This window comes from Silene latifolia, chromosome Y, assembly GCF_048544455.1.
Source record: "Silene latifolia isolate original U9 population chromosome Y, ASM4854445v1, whole genome shotgun sequence".
Classification (NCBI taxonomy): Eukaryota; Viridiplantae; Streptophyta; class Magnoliopsida; order Caryophyllales; family Caryophyllaceae; genus Silene; species Silene latifolia.
In genome coordinates, this window is record NC_133538.1 from 175,750,987 (window position 1) to 175,773,975 (window position 22,989).

General features: G+C 38.7%; 1 protein-coding gene and 1 non-coding gene across 2 annotated transcripts; one reads left to right on the plus strand and one right to left on the minus strand.

Moving 5' to 3' along the window:
• Positions 1–1,181: 1,181 nt before the first annotated feature.
• Positions 1,182–1,496, minus strand: LOC141629476 (uncharacterized). Its single transcript, XM_074442470.1, has one exon. The coding sequence runs from the start codon at positions 1,494–1,496 to the stop codon at positions 1,182–1,184; it is 315 nt and encodes a 104-aa protein (XP_074298571.1).
• Positions 1,497–6,354: 4,858 nt separating this feature from the next.
• Positions 6,355–6,460, plus strand: LOC141636784 (small nucleolar RNA R71). The gene has a single exon (XR_012541370.1). It is a non-coding gene; the product is annotated as a small nucleolar RNA R71 (small nucleolar RNA).
• The last annotated feature ends 16,529 nt before the right edge of the window (positions 6,461–22,989 follow it).

The window sequence follows — 22,989 nt, forward strand, 5'->3', positions numbered from 1 at the left end:
ATAAATTTACCTTTCTGAGCTTGTGTCGCAAACACGACATCCGAAAAGTCGGGATCCGGGTTGGTGTCGGTAGCCGCCGCCTCGACTAGTTGTTGTTGAGCCCTTACAAGATCCGCCCTAGTCCTCTTGCTTGTCATTTTTGGTTGATTGGAAGGGGAAAACTGATGGAGGAGTGATGGGTTGTTGATGGGTGAAGGTTTGGTGGAGGTTTAATGGAGTTTGGTGGTGATTTGATGGAGTTTGGTGGTGGTTTGATGGAGTAGGAAAGGGGAAAGTAGAGATAAGAGTGAAGAAAGATTGAAAAATGAATGAGGGAAATTAGGGGAGCACGGGTTGGTTTTTAGCACGATTAGTGTTCCTTTGCCGGTAGGTGAACCGGCAGCCGGTATGCCGGCAGAGGGCTCAGGCTCTTATTTCCAAAATCCAATTTTCCTTCAAAGTTTAATTCGCTCAGTGCCGGTGGGGGCACCGGCTGCCGGTCCACTGGTAGAGGACTCCTCCTTACTTCCCTTGTTCAAATTTTGACCTGGCAATGTGGTTCCTTGCCGGTGGGCCACCTGTCGGTAGGGAATACTCCTTTTTCCTTTTCTTCAGTTTTTCCCAATAGCGAGTTCCTCTGCCGGTGAGCCGGCTGCCTGCCTGCTGGCAGAGGATACTCCTCCTTCAATACCAGCATTGTTTTCTCAATAGTGAGTGCCTCTGCCGGTGAGCCGGCTGCCGGCCTGTCGGCAGAGGATACTCCTTCTTCAATTTCAGCTTTTCTTCTTCAAAAATAAAAATGACTCGGTGCCGGTGGGGGCACCGGCTGCCGGGCCACCGGCAGGGGGTCATTATTCATGAAATTCAGCTTTTTTTCTTCCTTTAGCCTTTGAAAATTAAATCCCGACTCCTTCACTTACCCATTTTTCGAGTTTCCCACTTTCAAACCGGCGCCTCATGTCGGGAATTGGGTCAAGTGAAGGGGCCAATTTTGCCATCTAATTCGTGCCAAGAATGATACTTCCAAATCCTCTCATTTTTCTAACTACATGCATGCTATATACAAGTGGTGGTTCTTGTGGAACTCCACCAAACCAAATCATTGTTCAAAATTTTTAAGTTGACTCCTCCTCGGGAAGGGGTTCACCGAGGTAGAGCACTTCAATCGGATCTTTGTCATCTCCTTCATAGTAACGCTTGACTCATTGCCCATTGACTCTGAAGGTTCCACCTTCCTCACTCCAAAGTTCAAAGGCACCGTAAGGAAATATGTTCATCACCTTGAAGGGTCCCGACCACCTCGATCTAAGCTTGCCCGGGAACACCTTTACTTTGGAATTGAAAAGCAGAACAAGGTCTCCCACACTTATATCTTTCTTCATGATCTTGGCATCATGCCATTTCTTTGTTTGGTCCTTGTAAATTTTGGAGCTCTCATAAGCCTCCAACCTCAATTCTTCAAGCTCGTTCATTTGGAGAAATAAAACTTCTCCGGCGGCATCAATGTCGAAATTCATTTCTTTGAGGGCCTACCAAGCCTTGTGCTCTAGCTCAACGGGCAAGTGACATGCCTTTCCATACACAAGCTTGTATGGTGTGGTGCCAAGAGGTGTCTTGTAAGCCGTTCTTAATGCCTATAATACATCCTAGAGCTTTTGGGACCAATCCTTCCGGCTCTTGCTAGTCACCTTCTCCAAGATAGCTTTGATTTGGCGGTTAGAAACCTCCACTTTCCTACTAGTTTGAGGGTGGTAGGCAAGTGTGGTTTTATGCCGCACTCCATGTGACTCTAGTAATGCTTTGAAGGTGCTCTTGCGGAAGTGGGATCCACCGTCACTTATAACCACTCTCGGGGTCCCGAACCTTGGAAAAATTGTTCCTTTGAAAAGTTTCATGACGACCTTGCTATCATTGATAGGAGAGGCTACCACTTCAATCCATTTGGACACGTAGTCCACCGCTACCAATATGTACTCGTTTCCACAAGAGTTTGGAAATGGTCCCATAAAGTATATGCCCCAACAATCAAAGAGCTCAATCTCCAATATGTTTGTGAGGGGCATCTCATTCCTCTTTCCGATATTCCCGGTGCGTTGGCACGCATCACACAATTTTACCAAGTAATGGATGTCCTTGAACATGGAGGGCCAATAAAATCCGCCTTGGAGGATCTTGGCAATGATTCATGAAGTGGCCAAGTGTCCTCCGTAGGCCGAATTGTGCACTCTATCAACAATTTCCATGCCCTCCTCCTTAGACACGCATCTCCGGAATATCCCATCCCCACACTTACGGAATAAGTGGGGATCATTGCAAAAGTAACACTTGGCATCATGTCTCAACTTTCTCCTTTCTCTTGGTTCAAAGTCATCCAGAATAAACCCATTCACCAAATAGTTAGCTAGATCCGCGAACCAAGGAGTTTTCGTGCTAACTTTCTTAAGACTATCTTCCCTTAGCCATTCATTAATCGGTCCACTCTTGTCTTGAATTCCATGTTCTTCAATGGTCAATCTTGATAAGTGGTCGACAACAATATTTTCCGAGCCGGCCTTGTCCTTGATCTCCAAATTGAACTCTTTAAGTAATAAAGCCCACCTTAGGAGCATCGGCTTGGCATCCTTTTTCACCATGAGTTGTCTCAAGGCGGTGTGATCGGTGTAAACCACCACCTTGGAGCCAACCAAGTATTGCCGGAACTTTTCAATGGCATGCATAATGGCCAACATCTCCTTTTCGGTTGTTGAATAATTGCATTGCGTTTGGTCAAGGGTTTTGCTAGTGTACTAGATGACATGGTGTTTCTTGTCAACCACTTGGCCTAATACCGCGCCCACCGCAAAAATCCGACGTATCACACATAATCTCGAAAGGGAGGTTCCAATCCGGTGCCCGAATTATTGGAGCCGTAACCAATGCTTCCTTCAACCTATTGAAAGACTCAAGACAAGGTTCATCAAATACAAAAGGCACATCTTTTAGGAGTAGTGAGGTCAATGGTTTTGCTATCTTTGAAAAATCCTTTATGAAACACCTATAAAACCCGGCATGACCTAGAAAACTCCTCACTCCCTTCACATTGGAAGAAGGTGACAAGTTTTATATTACCGCAACCTTAGCACCATCGACCTCAATACCCCTTTTAGAGATAACGTGACCGAGCACAATCCCTTCCTCTACCATGAAATGGCATTTCTCCCAATTTAGGACAAGGTTATGCTCCTCACATCTCTTCAACACATTAGTCAAATTGACTAGACCATAATCAAAGGAGTCTCCATGGACACTAAAGCCGTCCATGAAGAATTCCATGCTTTTCTGAAGAAAGTCCGAAAAGATGGCCATCATGCACCTTTGAACCAACCCGAATAGCATTCTACGATATGCATAGAGTCCTATGGGCATGTAAAAGTTGTTTTCTCTTGGTCCTCCGGGTGGGTTGGGATTTGGAAAAACCCGGAGTATCCATCGAGAAAGCAATAATAGGCATGCTCGGCTAGCCTCTCTAGCATTTGGTCAATGAAGGGGATGGGGCAATGGTCCTTAAGGATGGCGGCATTCAACTTCCTATAATCTATGCACATTCGCCACTCGGTCACTGGTCTAGTAGGCAGTGAGTCCCGTCCTCTTGTTCCACCATGGTTACCCCTCCTTTCTTAGGTACTACATGGACCGGACTCACCCACTCTCTATCGGTGATCTGGTAAATATTCCCGGCCTCAAGCAATTTTAAAACCTCGTTTTTCACAACCTCGGCCATCTTGGGGTTTATTCGCCTAAGACCATCAACCTTGGGTTTACTTCCCTCCTCTAGAATGATTCTATGCATGCATAAGCTTGGACTTAGTCCCTTGATATCCTTAATGCTATACCCTAGTGAGCTTTTGTGAGCTTTCAAGACTTTCAAAAGTTTTTGTTCTTGAGACTCACTAAGGTTGGCATTGATTATCATGGGATAAAAATCCCCCTCACCAAGAAAGGCATACTTGAGTGAGGGAGGAAGAGGTTTGAGTTGTACCTTTGGAGGGAGAAGTCCCTCCACCTTCTTCAGTAGCTCATCATCGACCTCATGGTCTTCCTTCATTTCCTCATCATGTAGGGAGATTTGAAAGACCTCTTCCATCTCCGCCTCTTCTCGGGCAACCGCATGAACTACTTCATCAATCACTTCAATGGTACTTACTCTTTCAACCTTGGGTCCTTTCATCAAATTTGGTAGATTAAACTCGACATTGTCACCCTCAATCCGGAAGGTTAGCCGCCCATTTCTCACATCAATAATCACTCCTCCGGTAGGCAAGAAGGTCCTACCTAGGATAATGGGGGGGTGGCTATCCTCCGGGATGTCAAGGACAACAAAGTCGGCCAGGATTAAATACTTCCCTACTTTGACGAGTATGTCTTCAAGCACCCCCAAAGGGCGCTTGACGGACCTATCCGCCAATTGGAGGGTCATGGTAGTAGGAGAAAGACTATGAATGCCAATTTTCTTTGCAACTTTTAAAGGAATGACACTCACACTTGCTCCCAAGTCACAAAGAGCTCTTGATATAGGAACACCACCAACTATACAAGGAATTGAAAAGCTTCCCGGGTCACCAAGTTTAGTGGGCATCTTGTTAAGGATATGAGCACTACATGCCTCTTCCATTGCCACTATCTCTTAGTCACCCAAGACTCTCTTCTTAGTCAAGTTATCTTTTAAAAATTTTGAGTAAGTTGGCATGTTCAAAATCACTTCCGTAAAGGGTAGGGTTACTTCAAGTTTCTCAAGCATGTCAGAAAACTTGGCATACTTGAAGTTTTCCCTACTCTTTATGGCTCTTGAGGGGTATGGAATATGAGAAACAAGTTGAGAATTGGGAGATACCTTTGGGGGATTCGCAGTTCTTTGTTACCTTAGTAGTGGGTGGTAGGAGTACTTCTTCGGTAGCATCTTCACCTCTTTCTTCTTCATAAGGTAAATCCTCAATCAAACCGTCAATTTCCCTTTCCACTTGTGTTTTCCCACTTAAAGGTTCTTCACATGCTTTCTTCCCTTTCTTAGCTTCACTCATCCGAAGCGATGGTGTCATCGGCGGGCTTTCCCTTCCACAATTCATTTCCATCCTCTTTCTCTTTGGATCCGCATCGACTTCTATCTCAAGATGCTTGTAGGGGTCTTCAAGCTCTATTCCACTTCTCAAGACCACCGCATGAGCTTGGTGGCTAGTTGAGGCGTCTTTGGAGCTTTGCCCTTGAGCTAGCAAACCACCGGGTGGCCTATGAGGGTTAGAAAGAGCATGAGAAGCTAATTGGGCCTCCATTTCTCTCATCTCGTTTTGTTGAGCAAGTCTTTGATTGGCATTTCTTGTTGAGTAGCCTTCATGAAATTAGCCATGTCTTGGCTATGTTGTATCTGCATGTTCTTTACCAACCTCATGAGTTCATTTTGAGAGGGGTCACCTTGGGGTTCTTGATAAGGTTGGTTGGCTATGGGTAAAGGAAACACATAGTCATTCCGAGTGTTGGCAGCTTGTCCCCCTTGATAATTTCCTCTAGGGCCATTGTTGTTGAAGTTTGGTCCTTGACCTTGATCTTGAAACCCTTGAGCATACCCTTGACTAAATCCTTGATTACCTTGATTCACTTGGTTCCCTTGATAGAACCCTTGGGTGTTTTGATTACCTCCAAAATCTTGGTAACCTTGAGGTTGGTTCCTAAAGTTTAAGTTGGTGTTTCTTTGATTTAGATATCCACCCCTAGGTTGAAAAAATCCGGGTGGATTGGTATTTGGGGCTTGTGGTTGAAGATGTTGTGGGTTTTGAACATTGGTACTCTTGTAGCTAAAGTTGGGGTGGTTCTTCAAAAGCGGATGATAGAAGTTGGTGTTTGGGTTATTGACATGCGATTATTGTAGGGCGGTCATGGTGGTTTTGTATTGTTGTTATAGCTTTGGAAGGCATTAACTTCTTGGACATTCTCCTCATACCCCGCATTATAGTTATTTGCACACATGTCAAAAGTGTGACCATTTCCCCCACATAGCTCATAAGATGAAACTTGGACTACCTCCTCCATGGGTGGACCATGATAGGTGGTGGCTTGATGAACTTGATTCCTTTGCAATTTCTCGAGTTGCTTGGTGAGAATACCAAGCTTGGCATTTGTCTCGGCACTTGAACTAGATGAGTTCTCCTTTGGATATCGGCCATTCCTCCTAAGCATATTTCCCTTGATCCAAAGTTTGCCTCCGAGTCCACCATCTTCTTAATTAGTGACGTCCCTTCCTCATCACCCAAATGGTCAAATCCCCCTCCCGCGGAGGCATTCACCATTTCTTTAGTTCTAGGCAACAAGGTTTGGAAGAAGGTTTGGGTGATATACCACTCCGGAATCCCGTGGTGAGGACAACTAGTGATAAGGTCTTGATATCTATCCCATGCTTCCCCCAAGGATTCTCCATCCTCTTGTTGGAAAGTGTGGATTCAACCACCGGTCCGCCTTACCCGTCAAGGAGAATGGGAACAACATCAACCTTAGAGTGTCTTCGGATACCCCATTATTTTTCATCATAGCGACCTTTCTCTTGAACTTTCTTAGATGAGCATGAGCGTCTTCTTCAATGTGTCCTCCGAACAAGTCTTTTTCAATCAACCCCACTTGGGCTGGATGCATCTCAAAGTTGTTGGGAGCCAAGGTGCCGAAGTTAATGGGATTACAAGCATCATTATGGTTAGGGCGATTGTGATCACGTAAAGCCATTGGAGGTACTTGAGGGGGTGGTGATTGAGGTGGAGTTGGAATTTGAATGTTGTGAAATGGGTTTTCTATTGGAATCTCAATTTTGTCGTTCGATTGTAGTGGGGTTGTGGTGTCAATGATTGGTAGGATGTGTGGGTTTGGTTGGTCTATGTTTGCTAGAGGAGGGTTCCTAACTCTATCAAGAGTCCTTGTCCACAAGGTCCTAAAAAGCCTCTCGGGGTCGGAATTGAAGCGTAGAGCTTGATGGTTCCTCCTAGGCATGCAATCGACAAACTAGGGGAAGGCAAGAAATCACACACTCTATAATGAAGCACACAACTACTAAAGCAAACTAACAAGTGAGATAAAACTAAAGCTAAGACTCTTAACAAACTAAGTATAGCCTAACGTCATCCCCGACAACGGCGCCATTTGCTGAGTAGATGTTTTGGTCGTCATTTCTACTATCAAAATCAATTTATGATAATCCCAAATTAAGTAGTATAATAAGGGGTGTCGGTCGCAAGGATGACGGGGGCTAGCACTATGACTTGATTAAGTCTAAGTTTAGCCTAGTAAAGATGGGGATTTGATTAAGACTAACAACTAGATTTAAACTAAAGCGAGTAATTAACTAGATGTGTAAACGATTGATTTAGAGAACTAGGGTAGTCGGGTTCCCCTAAGTAAGGTTGGTCAACCAAAAGGTGATTAAACGTTTCCGGGTAAATAATAATGAATAAAGCAAGTTAATTTCTTAACCTCATCTTAAGATGGACACAAGAATCATCATTTAGTATCCTATCTCTTTATAAACATGCTATCAAGCAACAATACAAACTCTCATTCATAAAGAAGCTAAGCAAAATTGAATAAAAGTATGAACTTTCATACACACAATTCAACAAACACCTTCAATGCATGATTATGAACATTAATATTGTAACACCCCCACACTCCAAGTGCCTTACCAGGACCACTTAAGGCATGAGAATGCTACCATCTCAGTTACCCGAGGCAATAAATATCAAATAGACCAGAAAGAAACATACATTTATAAATAAGTTTAAAGCAGTACAAGATCAAAACCAAAATTGTTAAATACACTAGTCCATGACACAGCGGAAGACTATTAAATAGCTTGTGATGACTCAACCCAGCTATCCCATGCGCATCATCTCATACCTGCTCAATAATTGCTCACCATACCCGAATGGATCACCACAGTTTTTAAAACAATTAAACGGGGTCAGTACTGATTACACAAAACAAACAGCTGCAATAAAACAATACTACAATCCAATCGAATCAACCCAAACTCCATCACATCACCACACACCTGACTACACACTAAAGTGTGTAGTCCTGCCAGAATACTCATCGCAACAAGTATTCCACACCGCCAGTGGGGGACCGCAACCATTCCCACCTAAGCCCTGCTCATCTCATCCGAGCGATAAACCCAAGTTCCTAAATGCGCACATCCCTTTTGTGGCGGGTTCCACATAAAGCGAATCAAGGGCGTGAAGCCACTCCCGCAAGTGACTCTACTCAGCCGAGGACGCATCTCGCAAACAACAGACAATTATACGACAATCACATTATACTATCAACAATCACCAATTCCAAATCCAAATACAATACGATATACAACAACAACAACAATTAATCACGAACCAAACCATGTAATCGATACTGAGTAGGGAAACCCTACCTGGAAATACCAATCACACGAGACCGTCACAGCAGCTAATCAAAACCTTTACTCTACGAATCCTCCTCCTATAACAGATAATCACAGAATTACCACCTAATCATCATAATACACTCAAAACCCCCAAATCTACCTAATTAGGGTTTTAAACAAACTTATTAAATCATTATAAAAATTATACAAGAAGCTTACCCATGACACGACGATCACAACGGTATAACGAACACGACAATCCGATGATCCTAGCCTTGGGATTTGCTAATAATGTGAGAGATGCAAAGTACGTAACTCTTGATCTTTTCTTTGAAAGGTTTTAGAATGTTAAAAAAATGATTAAGCAAAGTGACAGAAACCCTTTTATATTAATCTCGCATTATTAACAAAACTCGGCTAAATAACCCGTAAAACACACTTACTCAATCGAGTAAGTCACTTACTCGATCGAGTGTCACACTTACTCGATCGAGTACCCATCAGGTCAGCTACTGTTTTGCGTAAAAAATGCTTACTCGACAGAGTAAGTCCCACTCGATTGAGTATCTACAGAAATAGAAAACCGTAGTATTACGGTCTTCCCTCCTTAAAAAGAACTTCGTCCTCGAAGTTCAACCCATAGACAAAAACAAAACATACTATCTCCACTTCGACACAACAACATAACTAAAACTCAAAACAAAACTCAAAAACACAACTCCCAACCAACACTCAAACCGACTCGAAGCAACTACTAACTGTACTAAAACCAACATAAAACATACAAAAACCTTATGCGACCATCTCCTACCCCTCTAAAAGAAACACGGTTACGTACCCATAACCACACATACCTGATCAAAAAGAGACAGATACCGCTCCCTCATAGCCTCCTCCGCCTCCCAAGAAGCCTCCTCAACCTCATGGTTAGACCAAAGAACCATAAGCAACACTGTTTCCCCATGTCTAGTTTTCCGAACCTTTCAATCAAGAATCTATTTTGGTACCTCAAGATAAGACAAGGACTCATTCAGCTCTATTTTCTCTACCTCTAACACATGTGATGGATCACTAACATACTTTCGCAGCTGAGATACATGAAACACATTATGCACTCTATCCAAAGCAGACGGTAAAGCTAATCGATAAGTAACCTCACCCACACGATCCAAGATCTCATATGGTCCGATAAACTTCTGGCTCAGCTTCCCTTTCTTACCAAATCTCATGACCCCACGCATAGGAGACACTTTCAACAGAACCTTATCCCCAACCTGAAACTCTATGTCACGACGATGTAAATCTTCATAACTCTTTTGTCGATCCTGGGCCGCTTTCATCTTTTGTCTGATCAACTTAACTTGTTCTACCATCTCCTGTACCATCTATGGTCCTAAAACCACTACCTCAGCTCTATCATCCCAGCAAATCGGACTCCTACACCTTCTCCCATACAAAGTCTTAAATGGTGCCATGCCAATACTCGTGTGATAGCTGTTGTTATAAGAAAACTCAATCAGATCCAATCTCTCCTCCCAGCTACCACCAAAATTCATAACACAAGCTCACAATATATCCTCCAAAGTCTTGATGGTCCTCTCTGTCTATCCATCTATCATAGGATGAAATGCAGTACTCATCTTCAAAGTAGTTCCCATCAACTCCTACAACTCTTTCCAAAACCGTGATATGAACCTCGCATCTCTATCTGACACTATTGTTGGGAAATGTGTCCTCAACAATAGTGCGATCACATGATTTAAAAATCATTATTAAATCTCATACCAAGAATACGAAAGGGATGATACATAATATATATAGTCAACTGGTCCACACATATCAGTAATGATTGGCTGGCTAGAGTTTGACATTACTGTCGTGCGACGGTGGTGATCAGTTGATCCCTTGAGGTCACACCTAAAGGACAATTCCCTTAATTGAAAAGGTTAATTAATTGTATACGGATACAGATTAATTAATTCCTTAAAATTGAACAAATTATTATCACAAGAGAGAGAATGACATCTCATTATAATGTGATTAAATGAGATTTTATTTAGTAATTTAAGAAGTTATATTACTAATATTAATCGGTGTTTATGAAACACGCGAGATGAGAATGATAAGTTAGTTATAATTACAAGATATTGTGAATTATACTAACTAGTAATTAAATGACCATTTTATGAGAAAGTAATTTTATATTACTAGTCAATTTGTTAAATATGATTTATTTAATTTGTAAATGATATTTAATTTGTTAAATATGCATTTTAAATTAAAACATGACATAAGACATGTCACATGACATACAATTGTACAATTGACAAAAATAAAATGGACTCCATATTACACTATGTAAACCGAAATATGGGTGAGCTTGTGAGAAATTTTGTCTTGTTCATTTGTCTTATTCATTTGTCTATGACACTTGATAGTGACTTGACCATGCAAAAGCCTTACACCAATTTGCCTTGTGAAGACAAAAAGAAAAAGAAAAATTGGTCCATATACTCCACACCAACCGGTTTTGGTGGGCATTGTAAGAGGATTTTTCTTATTTTTTATCATTCTCTCATGTTTTATGAAAAACAACTACTTCTCTCTCTTGTTCTTCATGAAAATTCATTTTTGTGAATCAAATTTGTTTAAATCAAACACTAATAATACTAGAAATAGTATATGAGTATTAGTAATAGATTTTAAGGTAAACTACATTACAAACATCTAGTACATGTTAGTTTGTGGGATTAAGGGATAGTCTTGGGTGCTACTAATTGGAGGACTTCTATTTTGAAGTCATATATTTTCATCCATTTTGGAAAGCTCAAGAACTAACAAGAAGGAGATCTTGTTGGTGCCCATTTGACCGAAATTTATTTGGTGAGAAATTGATTTTCTTATCTCTTTTGTTTTAGTTTGCATGCATAAGATTAGTAATTAATTTTATGACTAAATTAATTTGAAACATATGTGAATATGTTAAATAATGAGATATAGATTTCTAACAAGCGGTATCAAGAGCCTTGGTTGTTTGCATGCAAATCGGTTATAGTTTTTTCGAGTTATACGATTAACATATAAAACTTGTAAATTTGTGTTATTATGATATATCACGAAATAAATGTATGCATGTTAAAGTTTCTGGTCCTAAAATGTTTTTAGGATATTTTGGTTAATTTATGGATTTTTATTGTTCATTTTATTTAATAATGGCATTAAAATGTGATTTTTATGATAAAAATGTCATTTTTGGACGAAAATTAGCTAAACTTTGAATTTTCCTGTGGTTTTTGGATATGTTTTCACATATATTATTTTTATATGATCTGGAAATTTTCATAATTTTATGAGTTTTGATGCTCGAAATATGGATTTTTTATGTTACAAATCGAATTTAAATGAAAAATAGGTTAATATGAGATAAATTTCGAATCTGGTCATAGAAATTTAGTATGTTGTCACATGCAATTTTACAAGATGTGTGTAAAATAATAGGCTATAATGAAGTCTTCATGCATGATTTATGGTTTTTTGATGAAAAATAGCATAAATAGTGACTTAATTAGTGAAAAATTGCTAAAACATACTTCATGACTAAGGAAAAAAGTCACATGTTGCATTTTATTATATTTTTAAGATCTAAAATTGAAAAGTTGATGAATATAATTTTTCTCATGTTTTTATGATTATAATTGTTAAATCCGATAAACCGCAACAATGTTTTTCCCGATAAATTTTCGAAATTTTTAACCTAAGTTTTTGAACATTATGAGTGTCATGGTATTTTTCCAGAATGTTCATGAGGTTAAATTTCAAATTTTGAATTTATTTGAAATTTTTGTGATTTATTTGAAGTTTATAGCATTTTATTGTAATTTTGAGTCCATTAATGAACAATTTTAAGTAATATAAGTTAATTATAGTCAAATGGTTAGTGGAGACTAATTTTTAGTCCTAAGTTGGTTAGGGTAATTAACTTGTACACAAATATGATTTTATGTAATTTATCGTGATTATAAAACGTTGAATCACGCAAATCCGTAAAAACCATGAAATATACGATATTGGCTCCTTAAAGGCGATTTGGCATAAAATTGGGCATGTTCATACATATTATAATGCTGCATTTTATTTATGATTGTCATAATTTTATTTTATATAATTTTTGAATTATGTAATTTTTACTTAGTATGGCCTTAGTTTTTAATTGATATTACCCGAAATGTATGGGAATATCGATTCGGTTGTAATTTTTGTGATCTCGTATCACCGGTTTGTAATTTAATAGATTTATTTTATTTTAATTACAAATGTATAATAGGAAATTATGTAATTTGTTATGTAATTTAATTATTCCGGAGTTCCTTGAAGACGGTGTCACTCAAGAAGGCGATACATAAAGACGGTGTTACCTCGAGATGCGTGCCATAACCGAAGTTCAAGGGACCAATGGAGTTGGTTTCCGAATATGTAATAGTTAATTAGATTTTCTATTTTAGGAAGGCCATACTAGGATTTTATTTTTCTTATGCTTTGCATTTTATTTATATGTCGCATGCATCGCTAAATCGCCATAACTAAAACATGCATTATCTTTTTAATCGAGTAGATCGACCGTGTCAATTATAATTATCGTAGTTCACCGCTTTAGTTCACTTAAAACGTGATAGATAATAAATTGACATGACCTCTCTCTAAAATAAACAATTGAGACATAGCCTTACCAAATAGTAGAAACCATGAAGTACCAGTTTCGCAAGGGAGTTGAGCCGACTTTACCGTAAGACAAACCTTGTTACGTTGGTGAAGTGGGTGATAAATGTCTATCCACCGAATTCGTGTTGATGAGGGTTTCATCGGCTATCCCGTGCCCAAGTTGATGTGGATTTGGATCATGGACACATTTATTCGAAATTTGGATTGAGCTCAACGGAAGTATTCGTGACCGTAGTCGCATCTGTTCCGGGCTATAGATAAAAATTAGAGTAATTTTATCGACCGAGAATTCTAAAAGTAGAATCGATTAAAGAGTTAGTCCACCGAGTTATATTGATAAGGGTTCCATCGGCTATCCCGTGCCTAAGTTAATATGAATTTGGATCTCGGAATCATTTATCATAGTTGGGTAGAGGTCAATATGTAAATGCTTTACTTGTTATCTACAAGTATTATTATAACGATGAATGTTTTGTTTTCACTATTCCGTTATCATATTGTTCTATTTCTTTACCACAATTCATATACAATATCATTTCGTTTTTGATTCAAATCTCCATTAAAACATCGTAACTAAAGACAAATATGAATTTGCTTCTAAAACCTCAAATGAACCATTGCTAAGGATCTCTTGTAAAGAGTATAGATAAAAGTTATTCATTATCAAACAGGTTTTTGATTCTTGACTAACACATCTACTTACAATGCATTGTTATTCATATACTTAATTGAATTAAGTACCTTGAAGGGATAAATTGTTTTGGTAATTAGATTTGTCAGAATTCGTAATTGACCAAAATAACGCAACCACTTCAATGAAAGTTTTAAGACTAAAACGAACAAATGAAGAGTAATATTCATGAATTCAATTTTGCTTCTCAAAGCAAAGACTCATTGAAATGAGTGGGAGCATTCTCTTAAACCGTTAAGATGACGACAAGGTTCAAGAAGTAAAGATTATAATGGAATTGATACAAGGTAATGTTCAAAGTAAAGTTGTTGAGAATAGCGATACTAAACCTATCAATCCCGACCGATAAAGATTCCACTGTCTTAAATGTTTGACACTAGAAAGGAAACTACCCCAAATTATTGAAGAATCAGCAAGTTAGTTGTGGGACATCTAATGGGACCTTCTTCTTTAAAAGTTTATTTGATGACATAAATCTTGCTAGAACTACTTCGTCAATATTAGAAACCAGTGGAGGTTTTCATCATTGTATGCGATACATAGAATGATTAGAATATGACGACTAGCAACAATGATATCAAGAGATAGAGTCATTGTGTAATCAATCTAGTTTTTGGGTTTGGAGTTGTACTTAATTGTGACTATTAAGTACATAAACTCTAAATAAGAATACAAACTTGTTAAGATACAAAAGAGGTTTCACTTTTGTGACCCTATACACCACAATTTGATGTATGGCTAGCCCATTATCAAGGTGATAATATTCTAAACCAAACTAGAATGATATATCATGAAGATGATGCAAGACTCAAATTGGTAACCCAAGATTAAACCGTAAATTTTGGAATGATGAACGCAAAGAGTTATCGAGTACTCTTGAAACCATTAGATTGTTAATGGTATATGCGTATCTTGTGTTCAAAGCAAGATGTCTCGTGCCTTTTGGTTGAAAAGCAGATCGAGATTGTAAATCATCGATCCAAAATAGGTTGATCATTTTCTTTTACCAACTATTTAAGTTGACGCTAATGTGTTCACTTAATAAGGTAAATAGAAAAATCTTTGAAGAAGTTTAAAGAGTTCAAGGAATCACGATTTAGTTGTGATGGGATTATCAAAGTAAAAACTTTGATATAATCCAAAGGAAATGTGATATAGTATCACAAGTTAATCTCTCTTAGCACGCATTATGAAATAATGTGTGGTTGGATAAGAAATCAAACGCTATTCGATATGGTTTGGACTTCGATCAAGTTACTTTGAGTTACTTGATCCTTTTGGGGATTTTATCATTTTGTCTAGATTATTTTTCCACTAAATATAAAACGATTCATATGAGATATGAAATGGTAGGGTACCATGTTTGTAAGTTTTCACAAGAAACAAATGCTCATTTTTCCCATTTCACTTATCACGAGTACGACGGGTTTGCGGCTCGTGAAGCTGTCTTTCTAAAATACAAGTTTATTTCTAGAAGACAGAGTGGGAGAAATTATTCAAGAGCCACAAAGAATGTTTATTCAAGAGCCACAAAGAATGTTATGTCGCAAGAAACTGGACTTTCTTGGCTACATGAGACGTTTTGTGTAAGACATTGTTTCTTTAAAACCTAGGAGGTTAAATTCGTCACTTGTTAAAGATGATGAATTCATGCTACTTTTAAGAAAGTAAAGAGCTTATAACTTACAAAAGAAATTGTTTGATTCAAGTTGATTACTTCTGGAAAGTAATCAACAAATGACTTACATAAAAGGCTTGATTAGTGACAAAGGGTTTTGCATTAATAAAGACAGATTTCAAAGTTTGATTGGTTGCAAAGGGTTTTACACCAGTTGAAATGCTTAAGTCTATTTGGATCTTCTTAGGGATTGTGTTTCATTATTATGAAATACATAGCAAGTGAATCTAAAAACCGACTTCTTCAATTAGAAGGAATGTATTCAATACATGTCTTGAGTTTTGTAGATTCTTGCAATCCTAAGATAATGTGAAACTTAAGAGAGGGTCTTAAGTAGGACATCAGTGAGTTGGAATCAATGTTTTGATCATGTTATAAAACTTTTCTCGATAAGTCGAGAAGTTGTGTTTATACATGGAATTTAGTGGGAGTTACGGAAATTTTAATTAGTCTTATATGTGGAAGACATATTGATCATTACGAATGATTTAAGACTTATGGAGTATTAAAATACATATTTAATATCTAGATTTATGTAGATAAATCCACATGATATTGGCGTCAATAAGAAGTCTTATGTTGATAAGATTCATGACTAGTTCAATTAAATTGAACATATTTGATTGTTTCCATTTGCTTCCACTGCCGGATCAATTAAATAAGTAATGATGTATAACACTTCATATACTTTGAGTATGATGAGTTGTTATCAAAATCGAATTTAACTAATCTTTACCAAGTAAACCATAAAGATTACCCTTAAGTGCTTGCAGAAGCATTAAGGAAGTAAAACAAAGTGTTTAAGATGCAATTTTGTGTAAGGGTGTTACACAAGTGACAATTGACAATTAAGATTGCGCATGGTTTCCGACAAAACCATAATCAAAACACATTAGGATGGTTAAGATACCATTGTGGCTATGTTAATTAAGAAGTAGATTTTCTAGAATCGTTCTAGACAATAAAGAACAATGAAAGATATTCATAACGGAAATTGAGTACACTTGCAATCATGAGATGTGCAAGAACAATGAGTCCTGCACACTGTGAAAACAGTGGGAGCTATTCTTAGTCTAGAGGGCCTTTGTCTTGATTGGATCTCGACACGTACTCAGAAAATTTTGTAATGCAAATGTATACATTACAAAGGAAAACGAGTATGTAGTAAGGTTGAGTAAGGTACAAGAAGTTGATAAAACCTACTAACAAAAGCCTTCTCATAGACTTAACATGATGAGTCATGTCATTTCAATTAAATTGAGATGAACAACTACATTCAAGATCAAATTAGATTATAGAATATGAAATAGTAATCAGGCATTGACTATTCATATGTGATAATCGCATTTGTCGTTCGAGTTTTTCTTTAAAACTCTTTTATTATACTTTGTTACATCCAAACGGGTTGTAGAGACAATTGAACCCCGTTAAAGTGAACACGGATTAGCATTGTATTCGCCCATAGTCACTTACATGAGGTGACGTCTCGAAGTGACTAAAGTGTGATGCGATTGATGGGAAGTTCAAGTGCCATAGAGTCATGTGAGATGACTAGTCGATCACATAGGCAGACTGTTAGGAACACTTTGTCGGGCAGTGACCACTTATAGAGTTCTGGCAAATTTATAAAGCCTGGTCGTGGCGAGAGTTACTATAGTATTCTAATGAGTTGATTCTTTTGACTAAAGACCGTTCACCTAAGATGGCACAGTTTCAGATTAACTTTGATTTGTGTTACTACGACCTTCGTAAATGGGGTCAAATGGGCATATTTTGGGTTATGATGGCTGTGGCTAGTCGAAGGGAATAAGTGCGATAGGAATTGTCCACCCCCTTGTCAGGGTTAAAACAATATCTCAGGGCCACTCGAGGAGTAATGAACTGGAAATGCGTGGCCACGCTCGGAAGGTATCCATGATGGATAAATTCCGGTCAATCAGTTATTCTCCAGATCGAGGAAAACACTCTCGATATGATCACTTACAAGTACGACCCGAAAGACACCTTGCATTGAGTGGGAGATAGTAATAGGATAAGAGAATTGGTGACGCACACTTGTCGAGGACAAGTGGGAGATTGTTGGGAAATGTGTCCTCAACAATAGTGCAATCACATGATTTAAATATCATTATTAAATCTCATACCAAGAATACGAGAGGGATGATACATAATATATATAGTCAACTGGTCCACACATATCAGTAATGATTGGCTGGCTAGAGTTTGACATTACTGTCGTGCGACGGTGGTGATCAGTTGATCCCTTGAGGTCACACCTAAAGGACGATTCCCTTAATTGAAAAGGTTAATTAATTGTATACCGATACAGATTAATTAATTCCTTAAAATTGAACAAATTATTATCACAAGAGAGTGAATGACATCTCATTATAATGTGATTAAATGAGATTTTATTTAGTAATTTAAGAAGTTATATTACTAATATTAATCGGTGTTTATGAAACACGCGAGATGAGAATGATAAGTTAGTTATAATTACAAGATATTGTGAATTATACTAACTAGTAATTAAATGACCATTTTATGAGAAAATAATTTTATATTACTAGTCAATTTGTTAAATATGATTTATTTAATTTGTAAATGATATTTAATTTGTTAAATATGCATTTTAAATTAAAACATGACATAAGACATGTCACATGTCACATGACATACAATTGTACAATTGACAAAAATAAAATAGACTCCATATTACACTATGTAAACTGAAATATGGGTGAGCTTGTGAGAAATTTTGTCTTGTTCATTTGTCTTATTCATTTGTCTATGACACTTGATAGTGACTTGACCATGCAAAAGCTTTACACCAATTTGTCTTGTGAAGACAAAAAGAAAAAGAAAAATTGGTCCATATACTCCACACCAACCGGTTTTGGTGGGCATTGTAAGAGGATTTTTCTTATTTTTTATCATTCTCTCATGTTTTATGAAAAGCAACTACTTCTCTCTCTTGTTCTTCATGAAAATTCATTTTTGTGAATCAAATTTGTTTAAATCAAACACTAATAATACTAGAAATAGTATATGAGTATTAGTAATAGATTTTAAGGTAAATTACATTACAAACATCTAGTACATGTTAGTTTGTGCGATTAAGGGATAGTCTTGGGTGCTACTAATTGGAGGACTTCTATTTTGAAGTCATATATGTTCATCCATTTTGGAAAGCTCAAGAACTAACAAGAAGGAGATCTTGTTGGTGCCCATTTGACCGAAATTTATTTGGTGAGAAATTGATTTTCTTATCTCTTTTGTTTTAGTTTGCATGCATAAGATTAGTAATTAATTTTATGACTAAATTAATTTGAAACATATGTGAATATGTTAAATAATGAGATATAGATTTCTAACAACTATATCCTTAGGCACCCCATGAAATTGAACCACATGCTTCCTATAAGCCAAAGCTAACTGTATCTTGGTCCAAGTGTCTTTCATCGGCATAAAGTGAGCTGACTTAGTCAGATGATCAACTATAACCCATATCATGTTATTACCCTGTTGACTCCTCGGCAGACCCACTATAAAATCAAAAGAGATAGACTCCCATTTCCACTCAGGCACCTCGAGAGACTGAATGTTACCTTATGGTCGTCGCTGTTCTCCCTTAACCCTCCGACATGTCAAACATCGAGCCACAAACTCAGCTGTTTCCTTCTTCATCCCAGGCCACCAGAAAGTCTTCTTCAAATCATATATAACTTATCACCGCCTGGATGTACCGAATATGGTGTGCAATGAGCCTCTGTCATGATCATCTTTTTCAACTCCTCATCACTAGGAACACTTCACCTCCCATCAAATCTCACACTGCCATCTGTATGAATAGAGAATCAAGACACTGTCTCTATCTCCACTCCAGCTCTCCACTCCTCAATCTTAGGATCCAAAGCCTGTTTCCTGTGAATATCATCATAAAGATCTGGCTTCACTGTCATGTCCCCTATAGCATCCCCTTTCTGTATCATATGGATCCTCATCTTTCCCACCTCATTTCTCAACCTCATCAAAGACATAGCTGTGCAAAGAGAATGCACACTCTTCCTGCTCAACGCATCTGCAACCACATTAGCCTTCCCTTCATGGTATATAATATCCATGTCATAATCCCCAATCAGCTCCATCCACCTCCTCTGTCTCATGTTTAACTCTTTTTGAGTGAAGATATACTTGAGACTCTTGTGATCTGAAAACACCTCAAAGGTCGCCCCATAAAGATAGTGCCTCCAAATCTTGAGAGCAAATACAACTGCACCCAACTCCAGATCATGTGTCGAGTAGTTCTCCTCATAAGGCTTCCATTGCCTAGAAGCATAGCCAATCACTTTCCCGTTCTGCATCAACACACATCCCAACCCGTTCTTTAAGGCATCGGTATATAGTTCAAAGTTCTCACACCCTTCAGGTAATGCTAAGATTAGAGATGTGGTCAAATGCTCCTTTAATGTTTGGAACGCCATCTCACAACTTTCATCCCAGCGAAACCTGTTCTCTTTCCTCATCAACGCTGTCATAGGTCTTGCTATCTTGGAAAAATCCTTCACGAACCAACGATAGTACCCTACCAAACCCAAGAAACTCTTGATCTCTGCAACAATCTTCGGTGCTTCCCACCGAGTAACTGCCTCTATCTTTGCAGGATCCACAGCAACACCCTTATTTGAAATCACATGCCCCGGAAAAGTAACTTCCTCGAGCCAAAACTCACACTTAGATAACTTTGTATACAGCTCATTGTCTCACAAAGTCAGTAACACTAATCTCAAATGCTCCTCATGCTCCTCCTTAGTCTTAGAGTAGCCTAAGATATCATCGATAAAGACCACAACAAACCAATCCAAAAACTGACTGAAGACCCGGTTCATCAAATCCATAAATACTGCAAGTGCATTAGACAACCCAAACGGCATCACAACATACTCATAGTGACCATACCTCGATGTAAAAGTTGTCTTCGGTATGTCCTGGTCCCGAATCTTCACCTGATGGTAACCCAACCTCAAATCAATCTTAGAAAAGACCGCTGCTCCATTCAACTGATCAAACAAATCATCTATCCTTGGCGGAGGATACTTGTTCTTCACTGTAACCCTGTTCAGCTCTCTGTAATCGATGCATAACCTCAGACTTCCATCTTCCTTTTTGACCAACGGAACTGGAGCTCCCCATGGTGATACACTAGGTCTAATGTACTCCTTCTCTATCAAATCATCCAGCCATTTCTTTAGCTCCTCCAACTCCTTAGGACCCATGTGGTACGGGGCCTTAGAGATTGGTCCCGTCCCTGATTTCAACTCAACACTGAAATCTATCTCCCTCTTCGGTGGTAAACCCGGTATCTTATCTGGAAAAATATCTGAAAACTCTCCCACCACTAGTATCTGCTCAACTGTTGGACTCCGCATACTATGGTCTCTCACATGGCATAAGATCAACGGACACCCCTTCCTCAGATAAGACTTCAAGGTCACTGCTGCAATCAACTTGACTTTGGGTTTGACAACAAACCCACGATAAGACACACTAACTCCCTTAGGACCTCTCAAAGAGACTCTCTTTTGATGACAGTCTATCCTAGCCTTCTACTTACCCAACCAGTCCATACCAACTATCATCTCAAAACCATCCAAAGGAAACTCTAACAAGTCCACTGGTAGGTCAACCTGCCCAACTATCATAGACACACCCCTATACAGCCTCCCACAAGATACAGACTCACCTGATGGTATAAAAACTTCCTCTTTTACAGACTCATACTCTCTCAAACCCAAAAGCTTAGCATTACTCGATGATACAAAAGAATGTAACGCCCCCGAATCAAACAAAACAAAGGTAAAGACTCCATTAAAAAGAAAAGTACCCATAATAACGTGAGCATCATCCTCAGCTACTTTCTTCTCCATCATGAACAGCTTACCACTGGTCTTCTATCCACCTCCGTGGACAGTACTAGCAGAAGTAGACGGCTTAGCAGCCGACCCCGACCCCTGATTGTTGTTTGTTGCTAGTCTCTGATATGAATTATCGCCATTGCGGTTAGCCCCACCATTGTTATTACTCTGACCACCCTGATTGTTCCACGACCCAGCCGGCCTGTTACTAGCATAGCTCTAAGATGGACCCTAAGAGGAACTCCCATGTGACTGTCTCTGAAAACCCCTGCTCACAGCACTGGTACACTCATGTCTCTTGTGGCCCACACTACCATAGTTAAAGCAAGATAAACCCCAGCTGCTACTAACACCACCACGGCCACGCCCATAAAAAGCTCCACCACTGAACCCCGACCCCGAAGAGTAAGCTCTCACCTGGTTATGGCCATCCCTTTTATAACTAAACTGACCACCACCCTCACTCTCAACCTTCCTCTTCTCGGAAGCTCTCTCCCTGTTCTCCTTAGCCAAATCTACTAACCTCTCAGCTCTCCCGGCAGGCTCGTATACCTCCTAAACATCAGTAGGGACTCCTACCGGTAGCTTCTCCATAATCTTGGGTGTCAAACCCTTCTCAAACCTCAATGCCAAATTCTCCTGGTTCAGCCCTATGTCCTCAGCATACCTAGACTTCTCGTTGAACTTGTGATAATACTCAACCACTGTCATATCAGAAGTCATCTTGAAGTCATCAAACTCTTCTCTCAACTTACTACGCACATGCTCTGACACAAACTCTCGCCTCATAGCTTTCTTAAACTCAACCCAAGGTATAGCAAATAACCCTTGTCTCATATATATGTCTAGAGCACTCTCCCTAACCTTGTCCCACCACTCTCCGGTCGCTTCCCTCAAGTAGAACGCAGCCTGTTCTACTCTAAAGTCCTGAGGACAACGAACCACCACTACGCCAAATCTGGCAATCAATAAGTAGCGTATCACAACGGTTTAATGCATTTAATAACGACACTTAGATTACTGTTTTCCAAATATTGGTGGAAACCTAGACTGCGATAATGAGAATAATGGTTTCCCACGAAAACCGTTGTTATTATAATGTGAAAACGGCTACTTAACAAACCGTTATAAAAAATGTTTTAACGGTTTCCAAAAGCTCGTTATAAAATCTCTCTTATCAACGGTTGTTAGACAACCGTTACCAATTTAAGAAAACGGCATTTCGAAAACCGTTACTAAATTAGCACCAGCAACGGTTTGTGGTACCCGTTGTTATGTTATAGATACGGGTTTCTTGTAATCGTTATCATTTTTAATTATGAAAGAACGGTTTTTCAATTGAAGCGTTGTCACTATTTGATTAGATTTCTCAGTTTGACCACTGCATGCAAAACTTTATCAGAACTTTAATAAATATTCTTTGACCAATAATATTCAATTTGACCAAAAGAACTATAAATATGTCTTCATAATGTTTTAGGTCAAAATCTAAATTATCAAACATTTACTCTTTAATTTCTCTCTAAAAAAATATGGCTGGTGTATCGGAGCTACAATCACGTAATCGTTATGCACAGCCTTTTACTTGCATTCTCCA

Excerpts from the sequence above, each read along its gene's own strand:
- LOC141629476 (XM_074442470.1), bottom strand. The coding sequence starts at position 1,496 with ATGAATTTCGACATTGATGCCGCCGGAGAAGTTTTATTTCTCCAAATG.